Here is a 24,531-nt window from a genome sequence, read left to right on the forward strand (position 1 = left end):
CAAAGTTTAATACAGGGAATGTTTCCATGTGCTTCCAGTACTACGGAGTATCTAGGGCCCTGAATCAGGAAAGCATCTCCTGTTCAGAACAGCAGTTCAGCCCCTGGTTAAGACCCATTCCAGTCAATAGGATTTACGTATGTGTTTAACTATAAGGGTTGAAAAATCTGTTTACATAGCCATCCATCCTGTGCACTGAATGAGGTGGTCCTGCGTGTAAACGAAAAGGGGGGCAGAAAATCTGAGCATGTGGTGATTGTACCATAGTGTGTATACACAACAGGGCTGAATTAAGATTGTACGAACCACCTTAATTCTGGCACTTTAACTTTTGTGTGTTTGACTTTGCAAGCTTAATAACATTGTACTAATCCAGGGAGGGGACTGGGGATGGGGGTAGATGTTCTCAGCATCTGGTTTATGTTGCTCCAACATGATTTGATAGCATGTGTTTGTTCTGAATAAGCAATAGAATATGATTATTTTTTTTACTGTTCTTGGTTCACAGCATCGATCCAATCAGGAATTGGTTTTACAAGAAACTGCACCCAGGAGACACTGATCATCTCATTAATTCTGTGAGTAGTTAGAATGCATTAAATTGCCGTCCATGTCTTTACACTGAAGCGTTCACACGAACTAGGCCTTTTTGAGATTCAGTAAATTATCAGCCACATCCCCCTCATGAACAGGTTCCTGGGCAATCCTTGAAGTGTGGGCAGACAGCTGTCTTCCAGGGCTGCCCAGAGGATTCAGGGGGCCTGGGACAAAACGGGGGAGCGGACATAAAAAAGGCACCACTCACTGCGGCACTTGTACGCACCAGGCGGTGCTCCGAGTCTTCAGCAGTGGCGGCAGCAGGGGGTCCTTCACTCGCTCCGCATCTTTGGCAGCACTGAAGGACCCACCGCCGAAGTGCCACTGAAGACCCAGAGCGAGTGAAGGGCCCACCACCGAAGTGCCATCGAAGAGCCGGTCCACTGCTGGGTGAGTAGAAATTAAAAAGGTGCCTCTAGCCGGGGAAGAGATTTTCAACCAGGGCTCATGGGGCCCCTGCAGGGCCCAGGGCCTGGTGCAAATTGCCCCACTTGCGCTGCCCCCTCTCCCCCGCCTTTCCCCAGACAGCCCTGCTGTCTCGATCTGTGGGGAGCGCTGGAGGGGGCTCACCACCTATGGTTAATGTATGTGCAGTGGATATATATAACTCTCAGGATACATCTACGCTGGAGCTGTGGGTGTAACGTCTAGCTCAGGTAGACATATATGATTGCGCTAGCATGCTAAATGTAGAAGCGCAGCTGTGACGGGCTAGCCTCAGCAGGTACAATCCTATCCGAGACCCTGGTTGTGTATTCACGGCAGCTAGCTGCTAGCCTGTCCTGCTGCCCTGGCCACACTCCTATTTGTAACAAGCCAATTTCATCAGAGCTAATGTGCGTACGCCTATCTGAGCTGAAAATTACACCTCTAGCTCCAGTGTACGTGTACCCTGTCAGTTACTGCACATCAGGTGTTTTGCCTCTCTTGCTAGTTTCAGTGCAGGAAATATTCCACTGAGAGAATTACCCTGTTGTGACGTGGACAGTGTCAAGAGAGGAAAACTCTGCTGGCTGCTTCCAGCACTAGAGGCAGTTCTAGGCACTCTGAACTCAGGCCTAAAGTTCTGTGATCAGACCAGGGCCTGCAAGTGCTGCAGAGGCTGTGGGCCACATTCTACGCTGTTAAACACTTGCAGATGTGGAGTACAGCTGTTGGAATCACTCTGGATTTACACTGATATAAATGACATCTGCATCTGGCCTAGTGTACTTTGCCCACACAGGATGAGCACGCTTCAGTGTTATGCTCCCCAGTTATTCTCTCGGGAGTCTATTGTACATGGTCCTCATCACTGGTGGCGTGCTGAGTGCATCTGTTTTATCCACACAGCACCCCGTGAGGCAGAGAAGTGTTATCCCCACGCTATTCATGCAGAACCGAGGCACAGGGTAGATTCAATGACTTGCCTAAGGTCACATGGGAGTGTATGGTCAACACTGGGATTAAACCCAGCTGTCCTGAGTCACAGTCCAGTGCCCTGCCCACCAGTGATTAAAGAAGTGTGAAGTGTGAAATACAAGGAATCCCTCAGTGGGGAATAAAGAGAGAAATGGGAAGAACAGAATTAGTTATGCTGCGTGAAAATGTCCAGTATCTCTAGGCCTCAGCTGGCAAAGCCACATTCCCCATGTGGTCAGGATAGCAAAAGTGTCGAGGCAGTTGCTAGCTTTTCCTCTTGTGTGGTGTTTCTATTCCAAGGAGCTTGGATCCCCAACCAGAGCAGATTCCACAAGCAGTAATGTCCCAGCTACCACGTGGACCGTCTCCCAGCAGCGACTGCGCTCCCTTGACACATTCCGAGGGTAAATTGCAGCCTCAGAGGCTTCTGTACCACTCGCTATAAAGCTCCTCTAGGTTTGAACAAATGTAATTATGGCCAGAGTATGAAATCTTCACCCCCAGGGATGGTAGAATGTCATGGTATTGGATTTGGGTTTATATGTATGGAGAAGGAAACTACCTATTAATAGAGATGGCTGGAAATTATTTTTTCCCATGAAAACTTGAGTTTGCAGCAAATAATCAAAAAACAGAATATTTTGGCTGTAAACCAAAATATTTTTGATTGGTAATAGTGTCCTAGTGCCTCATGGGAGTTGTCATTCTGGTGCCTCATCCTCTTCTATAGCGTGGCTCTTTGGTCAGACTACATCTTCCATCATGCACCATGGTCTTCCCTCTTGGATAGTGTAGGCCATGCGTCATGGCAGTCTTGTGACCCTGGTGCTTCATGGGAAATGTAATCTGGATGGGAAGTTTGCCGTAGAGGAGATGGGAGAGCATGAGGCAACTGAACTATGACTCCTGTGTGGCACTGTGGGCATTTCAGAATCAAAATATTTCACTTTTAGGTTGAAAACTCTATTTTTTTTTCCAGGCATCCAGGATTTCAACAAAACATTGACATTTTCCATGGAAAGCAGACACTTTTCATGAAAAACAGTGTGTCAAAAACCCAGTTTTCCATCAAAAAACAGTTTAGATGGAAAACTTTTGACCAGCCCTACATATTATGATAACTTCTTCCTCTCCCTCCCTATGAGAATTGTTCCCTGTAGTGCATTTACTAGTATCTGTCCTGTCTGGTTTTGATGAGCCTTTCACCAGTTCCCTTGACAGACAATTCCACAGGCTGCTAGATTCCCATGGCAGGAAGTTTTTCCTGGTGTCCAGCCTCCATTTCCTTTTTCCTGCGTGACTTTTAGTTAGATTTTCCTTTATTGTACTCAGTCATTCTCTTCCCTCCAGGAGACTTACAAGTAAAAAGACAGCCTCGCTGTTCCCTGCCCTGCTCCTAAATTTCCTGTGTGGCCTTGGTCAAGTCTCTTAACTCTGTGTTCTGATTTATCTGCTGTCTACAATGGGAGGAATGATGCTTTTCTCTTTTTCAGGGGATGGGGTGGGGGCTGAGGACTTGCTAAATGAAGTTGGTGGAGTACATGGAATTACTCGGACCAATCTGTGCAATCTCTGGCTTAGAGATCTGACAGCCCCAGGGGGTCCATTTAATGGGGAAGAACTGCAGGATCCTACTTCCTGGGTTTCCTGAAATGTTTAGAATTGGGCTGGAGCAATGTGAGGAGCCAGCTTTGTGAACTTATATGGGAATATGAACAAAAATCACACTCAGCATGCTTTGTAATGTGACTTTCAAGTGCTCTCTCCTTCCCTCAGTCAACATCAATTTCCTCTGAATGAAGGTTGTTCACTGATCCCTCAACAACATGCTTGGCTGTTGTGTTTACAGGCTTGCTTGATTGAAAAATGCTTTAACGGGGTAAAATATTAAGTGCGTGTCTGTTTCTGACACACACTATTGTACCTGCGTTCTCATTATTTTTTTGTGTCGTTTTAGGCTCTCTCTCATAATTATGGTATTTGTTAATTACGGAGGAGGAAAATACTGGTTCTTCAAACATCAGAGCTGGAATGGTAAAGTATGGTTCATACATGTAATACAGACCTTAGTCAGAGAAACGAACATTCAGGGCCAGAGCCTCAGCTAGCGCACATAGGTGTAGCTCTGCTGACTTCAATGGCCCTATGTTGGTTTACACCAGGAAGGGATTTAACCCCCAGTATCTAGCAGGAGAATAGCTCAAAGCATGGTGTGACTGTTCCTGGTATCAGACAGTCTTGGGAAGGCTCTATATTGTCACATAACCTTTTTGCTTACATCTTTAACACAGCCACACATTTTGAGTGGCTGTGTTCTTATTTAACGCTTATGGTGGTAGGACCTAGAGGTGACAGCCAGGTCATGGTCCCATTGTGCTAGGTGCTGCATAGATAACATTAATGGCAGCTTTGCCCCGGTGATCGTGCTTGGTGGTCTCGCGTTCAAACATATTGTGCTGTGCTTATATCATGGTAAATTGTGAAGGTCCCATGGCAGAAGTCTTCCCTGTGACACAGCCATTAATTCCGACAGTGTTTGGGCAAACAAACTGAAGGGAAAGTGAAGCAGATACAGTCAAAGGAGTAGTTATTTGTCAGTATCTTTTAGGACACTGCTTAAGAATTTGGTTTACTGAATCACTACAGGCATTCTGCAGTTCCTCCGCAGACTTAGAAGGGAGGGTCGTCATGAGTGCAGTCTTTCAAGGCAATTAAAAATAGTCTATTGATTCCTTTGTAGGCTTAACACTGGCAGATCTTGTGTTTCCATGGTAAGTGTTTGTGATGAATATTATTATTTTGTATTATCGTAGTGCCCAGAAGCCCCAGTCATGGACCAGGGCCCCGTTGTGCTAGGTGCTGTACAAACACGGAACAAAAAAACAGTCCTTGCCCCAAAGAGCTTACAGCAAAGACAACAGACAGATACTGACGGACAGACACGGAAGTATAAGGAAACAATGAGACAGTACTGGTCAGCATGATGAGCTGTGATCTGAGCACACCAAGAGCTGAACCATTGTCAAGGGTTTTGTGGGCTTCACAGCAAAAGAGAGTTTGAAGGAGAATACTCCCTGAAAGGAATAAATCATAGAATCTCAGGGTTGGAAGGGACCTCAGGAGGTATCTAGTCCAACCCCCTGCTCAAAGCAGGACCGATCCCCAGACAGATTTTTGCCCCAGTTCCCTAAATGGCTCCCTCAAGGATTGAACTCACAACGCTGCATTTAGCAGGCTAATGCTCAAACCACAGAGCTATCCCTCCCCCGTGGTAGACTACAAGGGCCACACAGTGGAATGCTGCTAAATTGCACTTCAGTGCACTTAAAATCCATTTGGAAAATTGATTTTGAGGTGTATTGTGTTTGCTTATTTTTTTGTTTTTTTAAGCACAGACCAGTGAGAGTCTGCTGCTATGCCAGGAGCAGGGCTAGTCTGGGTGATGTGTTATATGCCCTATGGGCTAGTACAGGGGTGGACAAACTTTTTGGCCTGAGGGCCACATCTGGGTATGGAAATTGTGTGGCAGGCCATGAATGATCACAAAATTGGGGGTTGGAGTGTGGAAGGGGATGAGGGCTCCGGTTGGGGGTGGGGGCTCTGGGGTGGGGCCAGAAATGAGGAGTTCAGGGTGCAGGAGGGAGCTCTGGGCCGGGGCAGGGGGTTGGGATGCGGGAGGGGGTACAGGCTCCAGCTGGGGGATCGGGCTCTGGGGTGGGGCTGGGGATGAGGGGTTTGAGGTGCAGGAGGGCGCTCCAGGCTGCAACCAAGGGGTTCAGAGGGTGGGAGGGGGATCAGGCTGGGGCAGGGGATTGGGGTGTGGGAGAAGGTCAGGGGATTCAGGCTCTGGGTGGCGCTTACCTCAAGCAGTCCCCAGAAGCAGCAGCATGTTCTTCCAGCTCCTATGTGGAGGCGTGGCCAGGTGGTTCTGCACGCTGCCCATCTGCAGGCGCCACCCCCGCACCTCCCTTTGGCTCCAGTTCTTGGCCAATGGGAGCTGCAGAGCTGGCTCTTGGGGCGGGGGCAGTATGTAGAGCCCCCTGGCTACCCCTACGCATAGGAGCCGCACGGAGTCACAGCACTGGAGTATGTGTGATTGTGTTTCCCCTGAATAGACCCATTTCACAGCTGCCTGCTTTTCTAGGTTTGTGTTTATCATGGGCACCTCAATTTCGCTGTCACTGAACTCAATGCTGAGGCAGAGATGTTCGAAGTGGAAAGTGCTGGGGAAAGCTCTCTGGAGGAGTTTCTTGCTGTTTCTAATAGGCATTGTAATCGTCAATCCCAATTATTGCCTTGGACCTTGTAAGTGGAGAGAATTCATTTGTTGTTTGCTTGTCCTTTTTGGAATTTGTAGCTTTCATTTTAATGTGGCTGTTATAGAATGAATCTATGATCAGTCCCACCCCATGGACCGACTGTAAGTAGAGGGCAGTTCTGTGCTGTCATAGACCAAGAATGGTGAGCTGTTCAGCTGTGCTGCATAACTCTGGCAGCCGTCTGGCTTAGGGCTGTCTCCTTACTGATATTCATACATTATAAAACCAGAAGGCACCATTAGATCATCTAGTCTGACCTCCTGTGTAACACAGGCTGGAGCATTTCATCTGTTCAACCATTTATTTGAGCCCAGTAACTAACTGAAGCGTATCTTCCAGAGAGACATCCAGTCCATAGGAGACTGGGACCTCCCAATTCTTGCTTCTAGACCATCATGCCCTCCTCTTTGTATCCTGAGAATAACAGCTGTGCTCAGACTGTGAAGTTGCAGGGGAGCGGGAAAGGAAAGCCTGGGGTAGGAAAAATTATGCTTAAAGGAAGGGGCGCAATGCAAGTAGCGTTGCTTGCATTTCATGGGACGGTCCCGCCCTGTGCCCTTCTCCCTCCCTGTGCAGTGAGATGGGGTGGGGAGGAAATATCCCCCAAGCTGTGGAAGTGGGGCACAAAGTGAGTGCATCACACACCTCCTCTGGGATCCTCCCACCCCACAGGGTCCTAGAGCCCAGCCCGAGCCCAGAAGTGTACACAGCAATGAAACGGCCCTGCAGCCTGAGTCGGCTCGCATGAGTCGGCTGTGGTTTTTTCTTTGCTGTGTAGACATTCCCTGCAGTAGCATGAGTACATGGGCCCTAACCCAGGGGTGGCCAACCTGAGCCTGAGAAGAAGCCAGAATTTACCAATGTACGTTGCCAAAGAGCTGCAGTAATACATAAGCAGCCCGTCTCTTACGTTGTGTGTGCGTTTCCTGTAGTGTCCTGGGATAATCTGCGGATTCCAGGTGTACTCCAGAGACTGGGATTTACCTACCTTGTGGTTGCCGTCTTAGAACTCGTGTTTGCTAAAGCTGTGGCTGAGAACGATACCTGGGTGAGTGATCCTTGGATATAGCTGGCTTCGATGATGCCGGAGGGGCAGGCTGTAAACACTCGTAGGATACACAGCACTGTCACATTTGCGTCTTGCACATGCAGTCTGTTGTTGGATGGTAGCCTCTCCTGTGCCTGCCACTGTAGTCCTGTCTCCAGCAGCTCTTGTGTGGTTTTAGGAGCCATGCTGCACAAGACTAATATCTGTTTAACTGTACAGCACAGCGCAAGGGGGTTGCTCAGGAACTGAGCAGACGGGTGCATTTCAACAGCTCTGCATGGCTAGCACCAGCTTGGTTACCGTGTAGAGGATTATAAAGGTCCTTATGAATTGACTCCTTCCTGATTTGCAATCAGTGCCTCTTGGGCCTGGTCTATGCTATGCGTTTAAACCAAATTTAGCAGTGTTAAACCGATTTAACCCTGCACCCGTTCACACAACGAAACCCTTTATATCGATATAAAGGGCTCTTTAAACCAGTTTCTGTACTCCTCCCCGACGAGGGGAGTAGCGCTGAAATCGGTATTGCCATGTCGGATTAGGGTTAGTGTGGCCACAAATCGACGGTATTGGCCTCCGGGCGGTATCCCACAGTGCAGCATTGTGACCGCTCTGGACAGCAATCTGAACTCGGATGCACTGGCCAGGTAGACAGGAAAAGCCCCGCGAACTTTTGAATTTCATTTCCTGTTTGCCTAGCGTGGTGCTCTGATCAGCACGGGTGGCAATGCAGTCCCAAATCCAAAAAGAGCACCAGCATGGACCATACGGGAGATATTGGATCTGATCGCTGTATGGGGAGACAGATCTGTTCTATCAGAGCTCCATTACAGAAGACGAAATGCCAAAGCATTTGAAAAAATCTCCAGGCTATGATACAGAGTCCACACCACAGTGCTGTGTGACAAGCGTAACGGAAAGCCAAAGAATCAAATGGACGCTCATGGAGGGAGGGAGGGGGTACTGAGGACTCCAGCTATCCCACAGTCCCCGCAGTCTCCGAAAAGCATTTGCATTCTTAGCTGAGCTCTAAATGCCTGAAGGGTCAAAAACATTTTCCCGGGTGTTTCAGGGCATATGTCGTCAATTTACACCCTTTCCCCCCCCAAGAAAGAAAAGGGAAACAAAAAGTTTCTCGCCTTTTTTCAATGTCACCCTATGTCTGCTGCATGCTGCTGATAGACGGGGTGCTGCAGCGCTGAACACCAGCATCCCCTTCCCGATGGTAGACGGTACAATATGACTGCTATCCATCGTCATCATCAGCCCGTGAGTGCTCCTGGCTGGCCTCGGTGAGGTCGGCTGGGGGCACCTGGGTAAAAATGGGAATGACTCACTGTCATTCCCGGCAGATGGTACAGAATGGCTGGTAACCGTCCTCATCATAGCAACTGGAGGCTGAGCTCTATCAGCCTCCGCATTTCATGTCTAAAGAAAAGATTCTCTACTGCCTGGACTATCATAGCAGCTGGAGGCTTCCTCTCCCCCATTTTATCTCACTAAAAAGTCATTGTTTCTTATTCCTGCATTCTTTATTACTTCATCACACAAATAGGGGGATAACTGCCACGGTAGCCCAGGAGGGTTGGGGGAGGAGGGAAGCAATGGGTGGGGTTGTTGCAGGGGTACCCCCTAGAATGGCATGCAGCTTATCATTTCTGCGGGATCTCTGGGGCTCTGACATGGAGCGGCTGTGCTCTCTGGTTCTCTAGTACACTTGCCACATATTCTAGGCAGGACTGACTCTATTTTTAGACAAAACATGAAGGGAATGACCCGGGGAGTCATTCCCATTTTTGTCCGTGCGCCCCCAGCCGACCTCAGCGAGGCCAGCCAGGAGCACCCATGACAGCAGCAGACGGTACAAAACGACTGATAACCGTCATCTCATCGCCAATTTTCAATTGCAGACGGTGCTATAGCTGGTAACCGTCTCTGCTACCTTGCAAAGGCAAATGAATGCTGCTATGTAGCACTGCAGTACTGCCTCTGTCAGCAGCATCCAGTACACATACGGTGACAGTCACAAGGCAAAACGGGCTTCATGGTTGCCATGCTATGGCATCTGCCAGGGCAATCCAGGGAAAAAGGGCGCGAAATGATTGTCTGCCGCTGCTTTCACGGAGGAAGGATTGAGTGATGACATTTACCCAGAATCACCCGCGACACTGTTTTTGCATTGGGATCTCAACCCAGAATTCCAATGGGTGGGGGAGACTGTGGGAACTATGGGATAGCTACAGGATAGCTACCCACAGTGCAACGCTCCAGAAATCGACGCTAGCCTCGGTACATGGACGCACACCGCGGAATTAATGTGCTTAGTGTGGCCGTGTGCACTCAACTTTATACAATCTGTTTTACAAAACCGGTTTATGTTAAATCGGAATAATCCCGTAGTGTAGACATACCCTTGGATTCCAAGGGTGCAGAAAAACACAGGTGTAATTTTCAACTCTTAATTCAGTCCACTGTCCACTTCAGGGCTCCAAATGCCTCCCTCTTCTAGAATTGTCGCATGTCAGTCTGAGCACCACCCTCTGGGCCGGAAAGCGAGGCACAGACCGGGCAGCAATGCCCTAAGAGTGCAGGGCTTTCTTATACTCTGCGAAGATTTTAGCAGAAACACATTAAGCATGCTGGGACATGACCCTTTCCAATCACTTACAGTGCTTTTATTTTAACCCTTCTGTTCCTCACCTGAGCCAAGCAAGGGGTTAGTCCATGCTGAATCCGGAGTTTCAAACATCACCCTCTTTAGCATAGCTAGGATTTGTACAACAAGGAAAAATGTATTGTTTTCCTGTCTGTGGCTCACAATCTGCTGAAAGGATTTTGCTCAGACTTTCAAAACAAAATCACTTTTGAAAGCAAACCTGGTGAATGTCAGTTTCAGACATTGTGGGTGTGTGAAAACAATGTTACAATGGAAAGCCTTGCAAACTCTGCTGTTATCACTCCCAACCATCTGCAGTGCCAGGGGCTGTTCGAAAGTGAAAGGTGTCTTTTCCCCAAAGACTCAGTGATCATTTGCCAGTTAATATTCCTTTTCCTCCCTACCTCTCAAGCTCGAGACCCCGTATTTTGCCCTGCGGGATATCCTGCTCTATTGGCCGCAGTGGGTTTTCATTCTGACACTGGAAGCGACTTGGCTGGGTTTGACCTTCCTGTTAACTGTACCTGACTGCCCAAAGTAAGTTGAATGCTTGGAGTCCTTCTTCTTTGGGTACTTTCTGTGTAGGTCGGGTTATTCTGCTACACAGGGACCATGTTTCAGTTTGACTAGCTCTGAGTCAGTAGGAAAAGGGGGTTTCTCAGTGAAACATCCCCTTCCCCACTTTGCAGTGAAGTAGTTGGCTTTATGTAGAGGACATCTTTATTACTCACCTAGGTAAGAAACAGGTTTAAAATCTCCCTCTGAGGTTCTCCTATGGTCCCCATCACTGTAGTGTCTGAGCAGCTCACATCTCTCTTGCATGTCTCCTCCCTCCACCCATGGGAGGTAAGGAAATGAGGTGCTCTCTTCCTGAAAGGACATCTCAATAAGCCAGTCTTTTCATATGTGCTGAGCTTTCGGGCTGCTGCTGTTGATGCTTGCTGTCTGCTGCGGCTGCATCCCTTCCACAGCTTGTGTGCTCAAGCAGATGAGGACCTCCCCATCACACACACATGGGTCCTAGTAATGACTCTGGGCGTTTCTAGCTGCGACAGCCTGGAACTCTCCTTGCTCCTAGAAGTGCCTGGGCTTGTGGGATGCTGGATAGGGGCTGTACTAGGACTGTGCAAAGTACCTTGTTCAACCTCTATGCCCCTTCTCGATGAGCTGCTTTCTTAGTGCAGTCAGCATTGCAGATGTCCTCACCTGCCAGTGCTTGCTTCCCCAGCCACCAGCCTCAGGCGCTGACTAGCCATGTGTGGCCTCTTCCTGCCATTCCCAAGTACAGTCTCTGTTTGACATTGGCTGTGGGTCTCATAGTATCAAGGTGCTGGGTTCTGGGGGATTTCTTGTTAACAGCACCTGGCTGCCCACCACAGAGGTTTCTCATCCACTTATTTCCAAGTGGCTGCAGCCTGAGGGGTCTCTTGGAGCTCCCCTGCGTTGTGCTTACTGCTGCGGGAGTCTGTGAGCATTTCCTTGCCTGGCGGCACTGATGCTGCATTGGCTTGTTCTGTATTCAGCACGTTGTATTCACCCCCGTGCGTCAGGCCAGAGGAAGACTCTGCAGCATAAAAAGCTGGGCTGAGTTCCACAGCGCGTTCTACCTTCCCAGGGGCCCAAGAGCTGGATCTGCATTAAGGGCAAGGTTGGGCGCTGCTGGGCTTTGGCTGCCCTGGCACTACAGCTTGTTGGCGGTTGATCTTGTCTTGATCAGCCTGACTCTGGCGCTTGTCTAATTTGGCTGTGGGAATTGGCAGTTACAGAGCGCACTGGTGGTAACTAGTTGCCTGGAACGCAGAGCACCTGACGTTGGCTAGCGTCTCTTCTGGGCTGCCCTTGCCCTTGCGACTTGTACCGGGAAGAGATGTAGTTTGGTGAGTGATCTGATTGCCTCTGGGGGTGAGTTTGTGCTTCAGCAGATCCCTAAAGAGCAGCAAAGCATAGCCTTGTTCATTCTCAAGCCTTTCAACAGTACAGTGCTGCAAAGACCCATGGCCTTTTGCTTCCTTTCCAGGGGTTATCTTGGCCCCGGTGGCATTGGGGATTTTGGAAAATATCCCAATTGCACCGGAGGAGCAGCTGGTTACATTGATCGCTTGCTCTTGGGAGAAAAGCATATTTACCAACACCCATCATCAAACGTGAGTGGTTCTTACTTGCATGTAAACCATTGACTCACTGCAGAGTGAGGTTCTGTGTTTAACATGTCAACAATTTTAATATAAAATTAGCTAAAGTTTTCAAGGAGAAAAAGCTACTTCCTTCTTTAAATGCCAACTCTCCCACCCCATCTGGGATGTGACAGCTAAAACAGGCTCTTCCTTGCTTAGATCTCTCTGAAACTTAGTTGACAACTCTGGTGGTGCCACTGTGGGAGGTGGAGAGACTAGACTTGGGAACTGCTGTGGATGGGTGGGGCTGGCCTATCTGCAGCTAGGCAAGTTCACTGGCAGCTCCTTTACATCAGCAGCACACTGGCCTGGGGGCTGTGGGGAGAGAGTTCTGCTCCAAAGCCCTTTTCCTTGGGCTGTGTTCTGAGGGGGGATTGTAGCACAGCGTAAATGGAGCGAGTTCCATGTGAAGTCTAAATCTGGCATTGATAACAGTCAAGTGTTGGGAGGGCTGGGGAAATGGCCCCGAGGGGAGAGAGGGGAGAAGGAAGTTCAGGGCTGGGTGCGTACCTTTTTAATCCTAAATCTCTTTCCACAAGGCGCTCTACCAAACAACAGTGGCCTATGATCCCGAAGGCATCTTGGGAACAATCAATTCAATCTGCATGGCGTTTTTTGGACTTCAGGTACCGTCTTTGCTTTTTGGACCTACACTGTCAGCAAGCCTTCATCCCCCAGAAACAACTGAAGGCATTTTGTCAAAGGTGGGGGGAGGGGGAAAAGAGCTTTTAGAGCTGGAGCGGCAGCATCTTCTCAAGAGTTAAGGTTGCAGTCACAGGTCCATTATAAACTAGCCAAACCCTCTGAAAACTTCTTGAGTCCAAGTTGGCAGGGCGAGAGGGGGCATCTGGGAGAGGCTTTATATCAAAATTTGAGGTACATTGACCAGCGTTTAAAAAATTGAGGTTTAAAAAAAATCGGGTGTTTTGCTCAATTCTTGAAACCCTGGTTTGTCATATCTGGGGAGGCCTGGAACCATTGTCCCAGTGGTTTGTGGTGAGGCCTGACAATCATTGGTAGCAGCTGGCTGCTCAGGGGTTCTGAAAATAAGCCTAAAAATGGACTTGGGCCATTAAATTTAAGCTCATACTTGGCCTGTGGTGTTTCCATCACCCTCCTCAAATGCACTTAGCGTGGGGAGTGATCTTGTAGTGGCTGACTCTAGATCTGTGTATCTGGACTTAGGTGTAATATCCAACCGCCGTAGTCTGTCAGGTAGAATGGCACACTGCATATCCGTTGGAGGAAAGGAGTTCTGCATTATGCACAGGGTGGCATTAGTTGTGTACGTGAGTATGAGTTTGAGGAAGTGGCTACATGGATTGTAGGTGGCTGGATGTTGGAACTGAACGGGAGTGTGTGCCATGAAGGATATAGGAGTGCCTTTGGGTATAATGGTATATAGATGGCATGGCATGGCCATTTAGGTTGGTGAAAATGTTATATTTTGGTTGCCTTAATAGGAACTGCACTTGAGCAGCCTTAAAAGTTGTTTGTGTGGTTACTCATATGGGGTAGAAATCAGAACATTTTTGCTGCTAAACAAACATCACCTGAATGCATTCTCCTAGAAGAGTTCCTAATCTCGGTCTTCCAGCAGCTTAGCTCTCTGAGTGGTTTAAGCTTCTCAATTCTACAGCAAGTGGCTGGTGGAAAATGCCTGGTATAGTAGGGTAATTTACTGGGTTTTATGCCTTTGTTTTTTATAGGCAGGAAAAATATTCTTGTTTTACAAAGACCAGCACAAGCAGATAATGAGTAGGTTTTTTATATGGAGTGTAGTCATGGTAAGTAACATCTTTTCTTACTGTAGTTTAAATTACTCATTAACACCACATCTTTTCATGCAGTGCAAGCTTTCTATTTCTAAGATGTGCTGCAGTGAAAAGTCATATAAACTCTAAACACGTATTATTTCAGGGGATTATTTCTGCTATCTTGACAAAATGCTCTAAAGATGAAGGGTATATTCCTGCAAATAAGAATCTGTGGTAAGTAGAGACATGTAAGTCTTTATAATTCAATGGGTGTGTGTCCATGTAGCTGGAGAGAACGTATTTAACTGTAGCAACATCAATCCATATTGAATGTTCTCTAAATATCCTTTTAAATTCCCACTGAAAATATGTAGGTCAATCTCTTATGTGACAACCTTGAGCTGCTTTGCCTTCCTGCTTTTATTGCTGATATACTACCTTGTGGATGTCAAGAGATGGTGGTCAGGTGCTCCATTTTTCTACCCAGGTCAGTAAACTCAGGCATATTTAGTTATCTGTGATGTAATAGGTGGTTCAGTCCTGTCCTCATCAGTAAAATTAGCATTCAGTTGCCATGTCAAGCAGCAAGAGCTGTTGCTAAACTGTTTCCCTTCAAGAATATTTTTGCAATGAAAAAATCTTTGATTAAAAGATCCTTCAACTTTGATTTAATTATAAAACTACACTCTCCACATGTTCCTAGTGCTGTACAGACATTAGCTAATGAAACTGCTGTTGGGAGGCAGGTAAGAATTATTAATCACTCTTTAGCTGTGAAGTCAGAGGGGTAAAGTGACTTATTCAGGCCACATGGCAAGTTACAAGACAGAAACAACATTAATGCTTAGGATTCCCTTTCCCATAAATGCTCTGCCAGCCCCTGCTGCTGCAGCTTGCTCTTACAATGCACTCGAGTATAGAATTGTTTTCTTTGTCTGTGTTTATTTTAAGGAATGAACTCGATCCTGGTCTATGTTGGGCATGAAGTATTTGAGAACTATTTCCCTTTTAAGTGGAAGATGAAGGACAGTCAGTCCCATGGGGAGCACTTGGCTCAGAACCTGGTTGCAACATCAATCTGGGTCATCATATCGTATTTACTGTACCGGAAAAAGATATTCTGGAAAATCTGATTGGATCCATGACAGGCTCTTCTGGGGCATAAGAAATTGGAGCCGGACTCCCCAGAGATTATGCCATTTCTGGAGGGATTCATTATTAAAAAGGACTCGTGTGTTCAGTTTACATTTCTAGGGAAACTGGAATGAAGACATTCTGGTGACTAAGGGACAGTATCTTACTGGTTAGCCAAAAAACACAGTAACCTGCCTGAGCTGTGTTGTCTGCCTGTCTCTGTATACAGTATTCGGTTTTGGTGCGCAGAGTGCTGCTGATCTACCCTCAATAAACAGACCAACATACTGGATAGCCCTTAACAGCTGAAAGTTTTAAGACAGTTCTGATAATTTGGAGCATCTTTCATAAAGGGAACGGATATAGATACTCTGGGTTATGGTTGTGTGTCTGACACATTTCAGGCCATTACAAACTGACTTTATATGGACCATATAGATGACACCAGAGCAATGGCATCGTTTTATCCACAGTAATTAGATTTACTTCAAGGCCTTTAACAGTCTTTCAAAGCAACACTGCATTGTAGTCAATGGGAACCGGATTCAGCCCCAGCAGGAAGATGGACAGACTAAATAATTTAGATTGAACATCAGTGGCATAAACAAAATGTGATGGGGTGACCGTCGCTTCCAGCCCTGCCCATCCTACTTCCCTTAAAAAAAAAAAAAAAGTGCTTCTTTCCAAATGAACTTAGCTGCAATTCTCGCACCATGACTCTAGAATAGCTATGGAAGCTACACAAACATTACTTCACAAAAGAAGAATTTTCAAATTTATTTATTTATAAAAATCTTTGTTTGATCTAACAAACAGAGAGAAAATGAGTTTAAGTATGAACTTCAGTTTACATGTACTCTAGGACACGCAACTAGGACTGAGTCCCACAACATCATGAATGTGATTAGCTTAGAACAGTCCCATTGCAACAGCAATGTTGTGTTTGGAGTGTATAATACAGCCTTCTTCGCTTTCTCAGCAAGACACCCTGCTGCACTGTCCACTCCACTCAGGCCAGTGTCTGAAGTAACAGTATCTTCTCATTAATGCAGAATCTGTGTAACACCACCATCAGATTCTCCCCGCAGCGCGAGACTTGGCGCTCCATAGCCAAGCGGAAATCCTCTTTCACCCCTTTAGTTATTCCCCGGGTTACTGTGTGATGCCTGAAGTCATCAAGGAAACAAAAGATGACAGAGGAGAATTACTCTGAGCAGTAGATGAGGCCTTTGTACACAGAGCACTTTTGAAATAAAAGTGCAACATCTACCTTCCAGATCTGAATTCATCTGGGAAGAATTAATTGTTCTCTATACTTTCAAATGTTCATTTGCTTACTTGAATTTTAAACAGTTTTGGGATTTTTAAATGCCTTTAGTTTAATGCTTAAATCATCAAATGTCACTTGTTTTAGCTAGCAGGCATGTCCACGCACTGCTCCGTGCCCCACCACCACCACCACCCCCCGTGCTTGTCCTGCATGGGGAAGGAAATCTCTACCACCAGCACTTCCCCATTCTGATCACTGTCTCTGCAGCTGGGGGGCAAGGATGGAAAAGAGACTAACAAAAGTTTGAGTTCCCTCCCCAGCAGCAGCAGGGAATTGGACCTGCGCTGGGCTTCTCACGAACAGCAGCATGAAGCTTACTGGGCTCGTCTGTTTCACTTCACTACTGCTAGTGGGGAAGCTCAGTGGGTGCAGAACTGCACATACAAGCCTGGGGGAGCTGATCAGACACTTCTACTAACCCTTAGAGGCAGCGAGTGCCTTATGTCTGGTATCAGAGTGAGGTCAGAGCCGCCAACTTCCTCTAGAGTTGTCTGTCAGCTTCCAGGCAAGGATCAAAGGTTTCTTTTGATCACAAGTCCAAGACTCGTACTTGGAAAAAGCACAATGGTTCTGGTACAGCTGCAACCAAAGTGGTTCTAGCCAGAGCAGGTCATATGATATCAGATTGCCATTCTAAGGTCTGCTTTTGCTCCAGCCCCTCAACACCCACTTCCATTCCACAACTTCAGAGCACTGTTCTGTAACACTTGAACACTGGGATTCCAAGCTTTACTCTCACTGGGCTTTTAGCCTGGCAGGGGTCCAGGACTGGATACAGAGTTCCTGACCTTGTAGCATTAGTCCCTGCTCAGGGGAGAGGAGGGAGTTGCTGTTTAGCAAATACCTCAGCACAAATGGGCTCTGAGGGAAGGGGAATCAGTCCTCATGGGGGAATCAGTGAATTGCTAGAGTTCAGGGAGTGGGGAGGAACTAGGAGCAACTCCAATTAAAGCAAGGGTGGAAAGAGGCAGCAAACCATACATACCCGGAGCTGGGGCAGGGATCAGCCAAAAGGAAGGATCCAGAAATTGAACCCCCAGTGAAGCACTGTCCTAAACCAAAACCAGCTATTTAAGTATTATCTCCTACACTGAATTTGTATCAACAATTCACTCCCTCTCAAAGTGAAGAGAAAACTTCCCTGGCCCTTAAAGAAATTAAAAATCAAATCTATTTTAATACTTTATACAGAACTAGCACATGCCACATGGTTCTGCTAGAGCACAACTTAAAGGGAACTAATATCCAGACATCAACTCTTAACATAGTAGGAAATGACTTTGAGATAGGTATCTTGTTATGACTTTTAATGCTAATGGGAGCCAGGCACTAACATGCTAACAAGCAGTGCTGAAAATAGAGCTCTGTACATTCAGCTTATGGGACAATCCTGCTTTCCAGTTTCTCACAAGCATTGGTAACAGCTGTGGGTTGCACACTCCGCTCTCATCTAAGGCCAGGGCTACACTACAAACCAGGTTCAGTTCTGTCCCACGTCGCTCAGTGGTGTGAAGAATCCATACTCCTGGGCAATACAGTTATACTGACCTAATGCTGCATGTAGACAGGGCTATGTCAATGGGACCTAGGCGGTAGCTAGCTTGACAGAAGAATGCTTCCATTGACCTAGTGTTATCTACACCAGGCATTAGGTTGGCTTCACTACATCTCTTAGCGTGAATTTTTCACATCCCTGAGAGATGTAGCTATGCCAGTATAAGTTTTCAGTGTCGATCAGCCATCAGGAACACAAAATATCAATACAAAGCTTGCAATACTGAATATTACTAGCAGCATGTGGCAGAAGCCAGTGTTCCTGACTTAACAGCAAGGTATGCATTTAAGAAAATTCTCAACTGCAACCAATTTGGTTGCAGAAAAATTACAAGTGGCTCCAATGGGGTAGTAATAAAGTCTTGAGAAGCATTTTAATAAGTTGACTGGACTTCCGTATCATCTGATCAGAATCCCTGTATTTTTGTTTGAACTCGACAGTGATTATTAAATTGAAGAACATACACACATTTGGCAACTTATGGAAAAAAATAAATGTTACAGTTGTACAACGTGGTTTCCCAAAGAATGTAGGCACAAATGAAAAAAGAAAAAAAAACAGGCATGAATAAAAGTACTGAACAACAAAGAGCTGAAAACCATGGGCAGTAAAAACATGTTGACAAAACATAGCACACCATGAGCAGGGTTTTTCCGCTTGGTACCTGTCAGCAGTCTGTATGCTGGGCTGTAGTACAGGTATGAACTCCTGCTGCAGTAACCCCATGGGAGGGCTAGAAGTCCTTTAAAAAACAGCAAACAGCAGCATTCAAACAACCATACTGGCTCCCCCTTGCTGCAAAACAACTCTCCAGAAAGATACAGAAGAGAACTGGAGGGAGATCACAGCACGACCAACTGTCCAGCTAAAGTAATAGGAGGTGACAAGGCCTTAGCCGCCTCTACCCATCACTCTAACACACCCACAATAGACCATTCCAGGGCTTGTCATGCCACAAGTGGGTGGAAATACAATCCAATGTATAGCAGTGCTTTCCCGAATGTTTTCCTCAGCACCCATAACAGAGATTTTAGTCAAGAGCAGCAGGACGAGACCGTTTTGGAAAGCTGAATGGGAAAAGAGAGGATGCTGTAGCAAGAAGAGTGACACACTGTTGATCCATATTTCCGCTCTGTTTTTAAGCAGTGCAATGCGGAGTATCAGACAATTTACCTTATGCAATGGAGAACTGAACACATGTCATTACTTACCTGCAATCTCTCTTCTCTGCAGATTTACATCTCAGCAAATTACCACTCATAGGCATTTGCTTGTTCACATGGCAATGACAGGAGCTCCCTTAGCTCAATGTTCTATGTGCTAGGACATCCAAGAGACAGCTCTGCGCCCTCCTCCCTCCCAGTGAGGAATTCAGGCTGTGCCAGTAATCTATTCCTTTTGGGCAGGAGGCAAAATTACTCCATAATAGACAGACATTCTTTAAATGTATACATTAGCAATGCCAAGCAAGAGAATGTTGAGCCATTAGGGAGCAGTAATCTGCTGAGGTAGATCTGCAGAGACTAACAGTTACAGGTTTACCAGAGATACCCAACAAAGCAAAGCCCCATTCTTAGAGACTAAAAAAAGCTGCAAGGATGACTCAGAAGGAAAAACAGTGCAACCAAAATGGCAATACGCTGTGTGCTGTACATACTTTTAATAGCAAGAACAACGCAAACCTTATCCTGGTATATGGAGAGATAAGATACTGCCTCAAACAGAAGGAAACAGTCACAGAGAAGAGGGTTTGGGGGCCCGTGATGTCAGGCAGTGTTTGTATAAACTTGAGAAGCAAAATCCCCTTTGGCCTGAGGCTGAATGGAAGCAACGTTGTTCAGAAAACGTGCCGAAAGCACCATGGGGCTGCTTTGCACCTGCCAGGCTGTAGCAATGAGATGCAGTCAGAGACACAGTTCTTTCCCAGTACATACTGAATTGGTGTAAACTAAAAATAGCTGGTTTTAGCATTCTCCAGGTAAAAATCTATGGAGCTTTGGCAGAGTTTGTGGAGAAGGGCTTTACTGGGGTAGTCTGATGGATTGGCTAAGACAGAACACTGTCACCAGTGCTGCAAGGAATTCAGAATGCTGGCATCAGCTGCTCTTTGAAGAACTGCATTGGGCACAATGGCCTCAAAGTTCCCTCACTCTATGGACTAAAGTCACCGCCACTGGGGAAAGTGCCCTACCTACATGTAACGAACTCACAGGTATCAAGTGTCTCACCGGGAGCTTTCAGCAGCTTAGTTAATGAACATTCCATTACACACTGGACTTCAATGGGAGGGGATGCAAGAGAAGAAATGCACAGTGTCCCTCCTGAACGGAACAAAAGGTGACTACTGTGGTGTGATACATTTCCTCTGTAGGGCCATGCTTTTAGGATGCAAGCACCTTTGCCGTGCTATGAGCTTGGAACCATCAAGAAGAGTACTGCCCACTAAGGCTGCATATATGCCCTTCCTCATGCAACTGAAATGTCATAGCAAGATTATCGAGGGATCCACAGTCCTATTGACTGATACATTACTTCCAGCAGAGGGACTCCTACAAGCTGGTCAAACCTGTTGGCAACAGTATATTTCCTTTCCTGCAGGGCAGCTAGCAATGACTTATGGGCACTGTCCAACTCCCCACTTACAGAGCTTCTGAATAAAGAAACATCTTGTTCGTCCCTGCTTGCTTATGTAAAAACACAGTGAGTCACAAAATCATGTCTGTCACAGATGGCAGAGACTTACTAGACTGCAATCAACTTCAGATGAATTCCTGTGATGCCTCCTTTGCTATTAGCCACTTTTCAGCCAAATGCATTGGCATCTTCAGTCTAGGGCATGGGCAAGGCTGGCTCCAGAGCTGGAATGCTGATGATGACGGAGTTAGTTATTTTTCTATCTAACGCTCTTAAGGTCTTGAGGAGAAACTTAGCTACACCACCAAAGAGCATTCACTCTCCAAAAAGTGTGCCCTTTCCCAATGCCCAAGCCCTTCATTTTCTCCAGGAGTCAGGCTTTAGGCAATCTGACTACATGGGAACACCACACATCCTCTCTCCCTAGAGCTTGTGTGATTTGTTTCAGCGAGGAGAGGATTATGATAATCGAGCACAGAAACCCAACTCCTCGTGCCATTTGGATGCCAGAAGGTCAACATTACGGAAACCTGCACTCAGAAAGAAGAGCTTTAGGTTCTTGTTAAACTACATGACTTGCTGAAGGGAGCACGTAGAAGGTGATATGTCTATATGCACCAGTTTGAAAAAGTAACAATCCTGCGAGTAAACTTTGGCTAACAGGTACCAAACAAGGTGAAACTTTATAAGAGAAGCTTTCTGTGCAATCAACTTGAAGGCTGCAAGCTCAGGACAGCAGGGCTGGGGAACTAGAACCTAACTTGACAATCAGAGTCAGAGAGGTGGCCAGATCAAACTGCATAGCTACAGAGAACAAAGCCCTTTTTAAAAAAACAGTCTAAGCTCAACACTTTGGTTGAAGCAACAGCTTGTGTAACGAGGATTCTGTCATGCACCACTTGTTGGGTGCATGGAGGCAACAAGGATGCTGAAGTCTTGGTGCAGAATGGCATCGGACACAGTTTTAACTTGCAGACTTTGGTGCAGTGGAAGGGGAGCTACACAACCTCTCCTGTCAGATCTGTGCCCTCCAGAGAGACGCTGACAGTCTCAGTGCCTGCAATGGCATCTTGACATGGACTCTTTGGAGACTTTTTGTGCTAGCTTTGTAGCTGAGTCAGAAGAATGATCAGAATAAAGCTCTGAAGAGCTCCTCTCAGGAACTGAGAACTTATAGTTAAATCTGTGAGCACATCTGACAGTTCAGCCAGTTTATATCCTTTCTCAAGCAGAAGACTCCAGGCATGCATGTCAGAGAGACACAGTATGACCACACTCATAACAAATATTTTAAGTTACTGGTTTGCTTTGCCACCTAAGACATGGGAAGAAGTCAAAAATATCCAGAATAGTGCTGAGCAAGAAACTCAATGTATCAAGCAATAGGTACGATGCCCAAGCTTGATGTCAAGAGATGCTCTGGTGGATAAGCAGCAACATGGCATAAAGCTCCACAAAGGGCAGCCTGTGGGCAGATAAATGAAGGTGCATAAGGAGGAAGCAGGATGGGGAGCCTGTAGTTTGCTGTCTGTATAGGGGGTGGAGGCAGAAATGCTGGAGAATTCCAGAAAGGATGGTTCTAGCATGCAGCCAGACCTATTGGTCCTGCCTCAGTGCTCCTGGGAGAAGGGCAGACTGTCAGTCAGGGAAAGGACAGGAGAATAAAGGTGTTGCAGAAAGGGACCTCCACACCCTGGGAGTGATAACAGTGCAGAGGGGCCTCCAAAAGATGCTTAAAGGAGAGCAGGAGAAGGTGGCACGAGCCCTGGGGACATCAACCTGGACACCATTGCAAGTCTGTGTCTCAGTATCAGTCAAAATATACACCAGGACAAAGGATATTGTGAGGGGCAGAAGCCATCCAAAGACACATTGCAAAGAAATGTCACTGTCCCCACTGCAGTCAGAAAGGAATTAATTACAGGAGCACAGGAGGCAGCCAAGTACCTCAGTAGGGGTGGTGAGAGACACCTCAGTTGAGTCCAGCAGTTTAGAACTTTGACCTAAGGGAACTCATGCTGAGCCCAAGCCAGATGGCCGTCTTGTGAACAGTGAAATTCTGTACATTACAGCATGAATGTGTTACGTAAGGATCTTGCAATTAGTACATGGATCGCCTTTCATAGAATATCAGGGTTGGAAGGGACCTCAGAAGGTCATCTAGTCCAACCCCCTGCTCAAAGCAGGACCACTCCCCACACAGATTTTTGCCCCAGATCCCTAAATGGCCCCCTCAAGGATTGAACTCACAACCCTGAGTTTAGCAGGCCAATGCTCAAACCCTTTCATTCGTAACTCCAAATTAAAATAGAAAACCAAAGTATTAGAGATTGGCCCAGCAGCTCATGATGCTAGTGTTGGTGCCCAAACGCCAGCCCCATGAATCTCACATGGAATGGCAAATAGTCATTTCTTTATTAGGCATTTTTCCCCCCCACTCATATACCTTTTTAAACCTTCTCCCTTGTGATATGGGCTCACATACCAAGAAAACACTCTGGCCTGGGATGTGGGGCAGTCTCTTGTAAAGCCTTGGTCCTCTGGGCTATGGACCAACTACCACAGGCTGTTCTAGATGAAAGGTAGTTCATACCCTCTCTGACACGTCACATGTCCATAGCATGTGTGTGATCTACAGCAGAGAATCCAAACCTCAAGATGGCTACCGAAAGCAAATTCAATGTCCCACCTGACCAGACTTGAGAAATTTGGTTTAGAGATAGTTGAGTATCTGAAAATGGCACCCAAATCCATATTGAGGCACCTAAGTAAATGGGTTGATTTGCAGCAATGTTGGGCATCCATCATCTGCCTTAGCATTCCTAGGAGCTGAAGTTACTCAGCACCTTTGAAAACCAGGCCACTCAATATTAGGTGCCTAAATATGGACGTAGGTGCCTATCTTCAGGCTTGCAAGTATGAACATTCTGGCCAGTATCTATCATGTACTAATGCAGGGGGATGGAGAGCTATGCAAATAGTCAAATAATTCAAAGGGGGGGGTGTTTACTTTTCTACTGAGTAGCAGCAAAATTAGACCACTATGGCCTGAAATAAATAGTTCACAAAGGTTAGTTAAACTAGTGGGACAGAGTTTTAAGAGTGCTCAGTACCCACAACTGGGGGCAGATTTCAAAAGGAGACATTGAGAACAGTGAGAAATTACATCAGGACAATGGGAGCTGCACATCTGTTACTTCACTGCTTCTTACAAGAGCGATAAATCAGGGCTAAATGCATGCACAAAGTGATACACATTAAAGGGCATACCAAATTTTGCAATCTGGCTGCCTAGGGTACATCTCCAGAAGACTGCAACTGCGGTTGTGTGTTTACATAATTTTTAAACACAAACAGTAATGATTTCTATACATGCCTGTATTTCTACCAAATTGCGAAGTACCACCATGAAAGTGAGATACTTTAACAAGAGGGACCTTGTTTGTTTGTTTTTAATATTGGATGGCCAATGACAGCTGATATACCCAATCAAAAACCTGTTAAATGGCGAGATAGCAAGAATCAAGTTTCTAAATCTGGACTATCCGATATTAAATTAGAAGTATTTCCCTGGCTTGTGACAGTTTGAGAGTTTTAAGATACTGACTAGTGAACAGCCAATGCAATAAGACGACGACTCTGAGGATCTTGTAATTCGTTGTTTCAAATTTCGTAAATCAAATATAAAAACCGCAAGATCAAGATGGAATGTTTGGATAAACTCTAGAGTTAAGTGTAGAAATCTGAATAAAGTTATAACTAAGACCCATTTTAGTTTACACTAGGAATGAGATTTTACTCAGAAATATGTTTGAGGAGTAAAGAAAAAATAATCAACTTTCAAGTCAAGGTGCAAAAAACTACCTGCTAGGCAATTAACTGCCATTTATATTGTATTATTCTCAGGACAAGATTTTGAAAAATAG

At 46.2% G+C, this 24,531-nt stretch overlaps 2 protein-coding genes across 8 annotated transcripts in view; one reads left to right on the forward strand and one right to left on the reverse strand.

The window, feature by feature from the left end:
• HGSNAT (heparan-alpha-glucosaminide N-acetyltransferase) overlaps window positions 1-15,451 on the forward strand; it is a 32,418-nt gene extending 16,967 nt beyond the window's left edge. Inside the window, 13 exon segments of the mRNA XM_050944999.1 lie at window positions 509-578; window positions 2,299-2,402; window positions 3,956-4,032; window positions 4,739-4,769; window positions 6,143-6,303; window positions 7,250-7,365; window positions 10,434-10,558; window positions 12,039-12,165; window positions 12,735-12,821; window positions 13,905-13,982; window positions 14,116-14,186; window positions 14,327-14,439; window positions 14,904-15,451. Coding sequence (XP_050800956.1) covers window positions 509-578; window positions 2,299-2,402; window positions 3,956-4,032; window positions 4,739-4,769; window positions 6,143-6,303; window positions 7,250-7,365; window positions 10,434-10,558; window positions 12,039-12,165; window positions 12,735-12,821; window positions 13,905-13,982; window positions 14,116-14,186; window positions 14,327-14,439; window positions 14,904-15,085 — 1,342 coding nt within the window. The 3' untranslated portion in view covers window positions 15,086-15,451.
• A 399-nt stretch (window positions 15,452-15,850) lies between these two features.
• Window positions 15,851-24,531, reverse strand: part of INTS10 (integrator complex subunit 10) — a 44,423-nt gene continuing 35,742 nt past the window's right edge. For 3 of the 7 annotated variants that reach the window (XM_050944994.1, XM_050944991.1, XM_050944990.1), the window contains exons 17-18: window positions 18,636-18,713; window positions 15,851-16,252 (exon numbers count right to left, since the gene is read on the reverse strand). In XM_050944994.1, the coding sequence (XP_050800951.1) occupies window positions 16,096-16,252; window positions 18,636-18,713 (235 nt within the window). In that variant the 3' untranslated portion in view covers window positions 15,851-16,095. Of the gene's footprint in view, window positions 16,253-18,608; window positions 18,714-24,531 lie in introns of all 7 variants that reach the window. The other 4 variants (XM_050944989.1, XM_050944988.1, XM_050944993.1 and 1 more) reach the window with 2 other exon arrangements.

The sequence above is a fragment of the Gopherus flavomarginatus genome, chromosome 3, assembly GCF_025201925.1.
Source record: "Gopherus flavomarginatus isolate rGopFla2 chromosome 3, rGopFla2.mat.asm, whole genome shotgun sequence".
NCBI lineage: Eukaryota > Metazoa > Chordata > Testudines > Testudinidae > Gopherus > Gopherus flavomarginatus.